This window comes from Erythrolamprus reginae, chromosome 11, assembly GCF_031021105.1.
Source record: "Erythrolamprus reginae isolate rEryReg1 chromosome 11, rEryReg1.hap1, whole genome shotgun sequence".
Classification (NCBI taxonomy): Eukaryota; Metazoa; Chordata; class Lepidosauria; order Squamata; family Dipsadidae; genus Erythrolamprus; species Erythrolamprus reginae.
In genome coordinates, this window is record NC_091960.1 from 1800328 (window position 1) to 1808143 (window position 7816).

At 52.8% G+C, this 7816-nt stretch overlaps 1 protein-coding gene across 1 annotated transcript; it reads right to left on the bottom strand.

Moving 5' to 3' along the window:
- Positions 1–1837: 1837 nt before the first annotated feature.
- On the bottom strand, positions 1838–7601 carry DMWD (DM1 locus, WD repeat containing). Its single transcript, XM_070764303.1, has 3 exons — positions 7524–7601; positions 4434–5369; positions 1838–2113 (listed from the first exon to the last, which is right to left on the bottom strand). Exons 2-3 carry the CDS (start codon positions 5364–5366, stop codon positions 2066–2068), a joined length of 981 nt encoding a protein of 326 aa, XP_070620404.1. The 5' UTR covers positions 5367–5369; positions 7524–7601; the 3' UTR covers positions 1838–2065.
- Positions 7602–7816: the final 215 nt, after the last annotated feature.

A 7816-nucleotide genomic window follows, 5' to 3' on the forward strand; every position in this document is an offset into this window, starting at 1 on the left:
AGGCCCAAAGCATAGTTGGGATATTTTTGAGAATCCAGGCTAAATTTAAAACGCTTTTTAAAAAAAAAAAAATGTTTTGGTTGGCTCCGAATCGGTGTTTGGACGAGCCGGGTTGGGAAACCTTGTTCGCCTTCTGGAACCCGAACCTTAAATCGGGCTGAAGCAGTGACCCGAGAGAATTCACCAAGAATTCAAGATCTTATCCTGTGGTTTCCTTGGCAACTTCAAGATGTTTAGACTCTCAACTCCCAGAACGCCGCCTGGGGCTGGGGGACTCTGGCGTTGGAAGCCCACCCATCTTTAAAGTTGCTGAGGTTTTGAAACACATCTCTGCTCTATAACCAAACCAGGAGCTTGACCACATAGCAATAAAGGTGAATATTTGTGGCTCAGGGTTGAAGTGAAAGGACCTTGGTGGTTTTCTTGTCAATGTTTCATTACCAAACCAGGTAGCATCATCAGTGGCTGGTAAGGAGGGACATTTGCACACCAAAACCCACTCCTTACTAGCACTGATGCTATCTAGTTTGGGGAATGAAACGTCTAGGACCGATTGTGACCATCTAGTCTTGGTCCACTTTAAGGCCAAGCCTATCTGAATTAGTCCGGCACAGGGGAGGGCAAAGTTGGCTCTTCTATGACTTGTGGACTTCAACTCCCAGAATTCCTGAGCCAATCATGCTAGCTCGGGAATCCTGGGAGTTGAAGCCCACATGTCAACTTTGCCCGCCCTTGGTCTGGCACATCAAGATGGAGAACTGCAGACCCAGAAGCCAGGATTTGCCACGAACCATCCGAGATATAGTGACCAAAGATGACTTCCCCAGGAGCCTAAGTTAAGAAACTAAGCAACTGACCGGACAAATGTCAGATGCCGTGGCTACATCATCTAGAATGTTGTGTCTTGACCTCACCAACTTACTAAGATTCGTGGGCCTCCTTCTTCCGTCATGGCTGGCTAAGGAATTCTGGGAGTTGGAGTCCAGACCTCCTCTTCAAGTGTCCGAGGCCGAGAAGCTGGACGCAGACAAGATTTGTTTAAAGACTGTGGAACGAGAGACGGTGCGGATGTGCTGGGATTGCCAGTGCATGATGGACAACGTCATCGACAGGACAGGCAGCAACGACGACAACCAAAAAGTGTTGGAGAGAAAGGAACAAACGAAACCGTCCGTGAGAAACATCCTTGAGTGGTTGCCAACCGGCTGTCGAGTCACAAGGACTGACCGATGGGGCTTCCAAAGGTCCCTTTCGAGGTGCAGCCGGGCGGACGAAGGACACCGAAGCGGAGGTCCACAACACCACAGGAGACGTCGGAAACAACGGATGGCGAGAATTCCCTGGCAGTATCGTGCTGGATCTCGAAACTTTTGTAAGCAGTGTCTGTAGGAAAGTCCGCTGGCTGGACACGGAGGAGGAGGAGGGGAGGGCCGTCCGCGGCAAAAAATCAAGAGGGAACTTATCTGCCGGATGGAGGTACGACTGCTACCTCCGGTCAACAGAAACACGGGAACTTTTCTGTGCAAAAAATGGGATTAAAGCAAAGGGGAGGGGAGGGAGGGGAGAAAAGGACGGTTACAGGGGGCAGGGAACGATTTTTGTACCCCCCCCTGTACAAAACTGACTCCTGGGGGGGGCGGGGTGTGTGTCCAGGAAGATGGCGCTAGGGATAGGGTGGGCTGGGTCAGAGCAACCAGAATTTCTGTTGGGAGGGAGGGAAGGGCAGAGGAGGGAGGGGGAGTAGTAGCTCAGTTCACCTTTGTGCAAAATCAGCCCCTCCAAGCACCCTGTGCTCAAATCTTAACATTAAATAATAAAGAGTTTTGTTAATTAATACTTTTAAATAGCGGGGAGGTGCCTTTCACCCTGCACGACGCCGTTGGTCTCAAGAGGTTAGCGGTTAGGGTTTCCGAATGGCCACACAGTCAGGTTTCCACAGGCGAGGAGGGGTGGGGAGAGACGACCTGTACACACACGTTGTGGGAAACTTTCCCCGTCTTGGTCCAAGTTTTGCTCCAAACGGTTCCGAACCGGAGAAGCGAGCCGAGTGCGAGTTAGTGCCGTTTTACACAATTGTGCCGCTAGGAGAGCCGCCGTTCTGGGAATTCAGGATCTGAAAAAATGAAAAGTTGGGGACAAAGTTTAAATATCGGCATGGCTAGTGTTGGTCCAGTGGGGTGAATCCACAAAATTAGCCTGAGCTGGACGTCAGCACTTCCTCTCTGCCAATTAAACACGTCTTGTCTTCCTTCTAGCCTGCGATTCTGGCCATTTGCACTTAAGACAGCCATCGTCCTCTGCTTTTCTACCTGGATCCGCCCCAGGACAGACCTATGGGATCTAGGGATCACCGGACCCACCAACCGGCTAAGGCCGAGAGGATCTCTCTTGCTGGGGAATAAGGGCTAAATACAGGGTGCGTTCCAAAAGTAATGCAATTTTTTTTTAAAAAAAGTAATTTATTGAACAGATTTGCACAAACACTTAAAATTCTTCAAAGTCCTGTCCTTGGGCCTCTACACATTTTTCCCAGTGACTCTGTCATGACCGGTACGCGCCCTGAAAGGCGTCTTTGGGGACCTCTCACAAGGCTGATTGGATTTTTTCTATGGACAAAAAACGCGCCTTGCGACAACGTGCTACGAGTCCGCAAGTTCCTGGCCAACCACCACATGCCAACGCTGCCCCCCCTAATCCTGATGTCGCCCCACCAGACTTCTTTTTCTTCCCTCGGATTAAGGCAGCCCTGAAAGGACCCTGTTTTTCATCCATAGAAGAAATCTAATCAGCCGTGACGAAAACCTTGCGAGAGGTCCCCGAAGACGCCTTCCAGGGCGTGTATCGGTCATGGCAGAGTCGATGGGAAAAATGTGTAGAGGCCCAAGGACAATACTTTGAAGAATTTTAAGTGTTTGTGTAAATCTGTTCAATAAATTACTTTAAAAAATAATTGCATTACTTTTGGAACATACCCTGTAAACCAGGTTCTGCTCCTAGAAGTCAAGCTTACGTAGGAGGGAACCCAAAGGGCATCTGGAAGCAGCAGGAACCAATCACAGAGAGGGGAGAATATTTCTAGGTCATCCTATCACGGCACTGATGACGTTACCTAGTTTGGTCATGAAACATCCGCACGAACTCGGTTCAGAGAGCACGAATGACCCCCATAGCCCTCCGTCTCCCGACCCCACCCCTCGTCCTAATGGAACCTCAAATGACAGGTAGACCTCCACTTATAACTATTCATTTAGTGACCGTTTGAAGTTGCAACAGAGCTGAAAAGAGCGAGTTATGGCACAACCGCTGATGGCCAGTGATCAAAATTCTTGACGTTTTGTATTATTTAGAACTGGTTACACTGCACTGTCCCGGGGTTGTGTGACCGCCATTTGAAGCCCTTCCCAGTCAAACCTTTCAAGAAGCAACATTGGTCGTAGGTTGAGGACTCCCTGTAACAAATCCCAGACTAACCAGGATGCTGCTTGGTCCCAGCTCAAACAATGAAACACACCGCTTGTTTCACAGGGCACTACAGCCCTCCTCTAAGCTGTTTACAGAGCTGACCTTTTGCCCCCAAGAATCTGGGTCCTCATTTTACCGACCTCAGAAGGACGGAAGGCGGAGTCAAACTATGAGCCGGTCAGTGGGCACAGTTTGCCTTCAGCAGCGCATTCTAACCCCTGTGGCTGCCAGGGCTTTTCCCTCTCTCAAGAACGGGTGGCGCAGTAGTTGGAGGGCAGCCCTGCAGGCTCCTTCAGCCGACTGCTAGCTGTAGTTCAGCAGTTCGAATCTCACCACCGGCTCCAGGTTGACTCAGGGGGTCAAATGAGGACCTGGATTGCTGGGGGCAAGAGGCTGATTCTGTCAACCGCTTAGAGAGGGCGGTGAAAGCACTACGAAGTGGTATATAAGTCTAAATGCTATAGGAAGGAAGGAAGGAAAGAAAGAAAGGAAGAAGGAAAGAAAGAAAGAAGGAAAGAAAGAAAGAGAGAGAGAGAAAGAAGGAAAGAAAGAAGGAAGGAAGGAAAGAAGGAAAGAAAGAAGAAAAGAGAGGGAGAGAAAGAAAGAAAAAGAAGGAAAGAAGGAAAGAAAGAAAGAAAGAAGGAAAGAAAGAAAGAAAGAAGGAAAGAAAGAAAGAAGGAAAGAAGGAAAGAAAGAAAGAAAGAAAGAAAGAAAGAAAGAAAGAAAGAAAGAAAGCTGCCAGCTGTAGTTCAGCAGTTCAAATCTCACCACCGGCTCCAGGTGGACTCAGACTTCCGTCCTTCCAAGGGGGGGTCAAAGGAGGACCCAGATTTTTCGGGGCAAGAGGCTGATTCTGTCAACCGCTCAGAGAGGGCTGGAAAAAGGACTAGGAAGCAGGATACAAATCTAAACGCTATTACTATGGCTACCTTGAAGAAGACCCCAGCCCGAGCGCCGCCAGCCCCACTTACCGCCCTGCCCGGCCTGGCCCAGGTGCAGATCAGCCCTTCCTGGCAGGCGGTGATGATCGAGTCCTCCAGGAAGAGCAAGACCGTCAGCCGCTCGTGGGCGATCTTCTTGCAGACCAGGGGCTCCAGCAGGGGCACCTCGTGGATGCGGGGGCAGAGGGCCGTACCCAGCACCTTGGCCGTGTCCAGCTTGCTCCGGGGCACCACGTTCAGCTTGTCGCTGCTCTTGCTGATGTTGCCCAGGCTGTGGTAGCGCTTGTGCTCTTTCTCCGCGTTCTTGTCCCGCCGCTCCTGCAAGGTCAGCGTGGCGAACTTGCCGATGCTGAAGGGCACGGCCCCGTCCGCCACGTGGCTTTTGGCGGCGCCGGTGACGGCCGGGTGCGGAAGGCTGTTGGAGCGGGAGAGGGAGCGGGGGAGCGGGCCCCCTCCGCCCCCCGACTCGGCCGCCAGGTTGCTGCCCCCGCTGCCCGAGGGAGGGATGCCGGCCCCGAAGGCGTTGGTGAGCGTTCGGGTGCGGGGCAGCAGCGGGTGGGAGTAGAGGACGTCTTCCGTCAGGTCCCAGAGGCAGAACTGCGTGTCCTGCCCGGCCGAGCCGAAGCGGTAGGTGACCGAGGGCGTGCTCTTGGCGCTGTGCTTGGAGAGGTGGGAGAGGGTGCTGCTGGTCCTCACCCGCCGGAACTCGGAGGGGTCCTGCAGGTCCTCGTCGCTCCCGCTCAGCTCCTCCCCCTCGCCCTCCTCCTCCTCCTCCGTGCTGGTGGTGTAGGGGTCGAAAGCCACGGCGTTGACCCAGGACTTGTGTCCGTGGCCCCGGGCGATGACCCGGCCCTCCGCGAAGGACCAAACGGTCACCAGGTCGTCCTCTCCGCCCGTGACGATGTAGCGCCCGTCGGGGCTCCAGCAGACACAGAGCAGCCCCCCGAAGTAGCTCTTCATCATGCCCTGCAGCAACATGGAGTCGAAGTGGAAGACCCTCAGGCAGCCGTCTTGGCTGACGCAGGCCAGGCAGCGCCCGTCAGGCGAGAAGGCGAACTCGTTCAGGGCCCCTTCGCCCACCGCCCACTTCAGCAGCGGGTTGCGGGCGTTCTTGCTCTTGCAGGCGTAGACCGTGAAGCCCTCGCCCTGCTTGAGGAGCGTGTACTGCGGGGCGGCCGAGGCGCAGGGCTGCTCCGCGTTGTACAGGTAGAGGTGACCACTGGCGTGGGAGGCCAGGAAGAGGCTCTCCGACTCGGGGACCCACTTCACAAAGGTGACCTTGGACTTGTCGATCAGCCTCTGGAGGGGAACACGGGGAGGGCCGAGAGCCAGAAGCAAAGATGAAGGGGGGGGGAAAGACCCTGGGAATTCCAAGAGCCCCCTCCTCAAACACCCCCCCCCCTACAAGCAAAGGCTGAGCAGGCCCGAAAAACACCCAGCCCATTCTCTACTTCTGAAAGTCACCCCTCTTGCTACACAGAGGTCATTTAGAATTACGACTACTTGTTTGATTTCTGCAACGGTCCGTCCTGGTGAATAACTCAATTAAGAAAAGACATTGCAAACGGACATTTCAAAACAATAAAAACAGAGCCAAAGCAGGCAGAATATCCAGACTGGGGAGTTTTGTAAAACTAAGGCAGAATCAGAGAGAGAGAAGAGGGAGGGATTGGAACGCCTGCCGCGTGCTTCCCTGGAAAGCCGTTGGTGCAGGAGACGGCAACCCTATCTTTGCCTCGGCACGGCCAGGAGATTTGCAAGGCAGGGTGCAAACTGGAGGGCGAACTGCTGCTTCTCCAGGGCCGAGTTCTAGGAGGACGGGTCTGCTAAGGCTGTGAGTCACCTTTCTGTCCAAGCGCCAAAGCCACCAGCTACTGCAGCTTGATTAATCTGTGGGTTAGTATCGGTCACCAAGACACAGGAGAGGGTGTTTTCCAGATGTTCTAGAACTCTCGTACCTCCCAGCAACCAGAAATGCATCGGATTCTGATATCCGGAAGCTGCCAGCTGTTGGTCCCCACTTAATGGAGCCAGGCTGAGCTGAAAGACACCTGCAGTGATCCCCCCCAATCCCACAGGTTGCCAACATTTCAGGGTCCAGGTAGGTAACCCCAGCAGTGCTAGAAGGGCGTGTGGTTTGTTCTCTGTCTGTTCACAGTGACTTGCCCTGCAAATGTTGGTGGAAATGTTTCCTTGGTAGTTTCCTTAGCCTGTGTTTACTGCTTATTCGAGTTGGTGGGTTTTTTTGATTTAGGTATTGTTTACTGCCTGATTGTCAGTCTAATGTTAACTCTGGTGTTATCTCTGCTTATCTAAGTGTTGATAAACAACAACCATTACCAACAATGGTTCAGCAGACGTGGTTGGTCAATCCACAGTCACTGAATGTAAACCTGCCGGGGATAAACATAAATCCATTGTAAGATAAAATACAGGAAATAGTATAAGGGCAGACTAGATGGACCAGGAGGTCTTTTTCTGTCGTCAGTCTTCTATATTTCTATGTAACAATAGTAATCCATAAACCAGTGATGGTGAATGCGGAGCCATATCTGTTGCCCTAGCTCAGCTCCAATGTGCATGCGTGTGCCGGCCAGCTGATTTTTGGCTCGCACAGAGGCCCTGGGAGGGCGTTTTTGGCTTCCAGAGAGCCTCGGGGGGGTGTGTGTGTGTTTCCTACCCTCTCCTGCTCCAGGGAAGCCTTTGGATCCTGGGGAGGGAAAAACACAAGCCTACTGGACCCACCAGAATTTGGGAAACAGGCCGTTTCCAGCCTCCAGAGGGCCTGTGGGGGAAGCAGTTTTTGCCCTCCCCCGGCATTGAATTAAGGTGTGGGCACTCGGGCCTACGCTCTTTCGGCACCCGAGGGGAAAAAGGTTCACCATCACTGCCACAGGCTAATCAAGGAACCACTAAGAACACTCTCGCCTATATTGACAGAGCAAGGCATTGAGTATAAAAGGAGATTCAAACTTCACCCCCTTCTAACATTGAGGATGTTGCCCAGTTGGGTCATGAAACGTTTGCAGGAAACCCCTGAAGCTGAGAGCACCAAGGACCCCCCAGTTCAACCCTGAGCTACAAAAATCCTCTTCTCTTGGTCACCTGCCCTGGACTCACCTCCTCATTAAACAGCTTACTGGTGTCTTTCTTGACCAGATCCAAGTATTGCACTTGCCCAGCCGAGAAGCCCACCAAGAGGGCGATGCTTTCGGAGGCCGCCGTGAACTGGTTGAAGTCATGGCAGGTGGGCTGTGTCCCCTTATAGATCCGCTTGTCGATGGGTTTCTTCAGATCGATGGACTGGGAAGATCACAAGAGACAAAATAAGCCCGAGGCAAGGACTTTGCGCAAAGAGATCTAACGCTGGCAAGGAAGGCCCACCACCGCAAAAGTGCCGCTCGCTTCCTCCG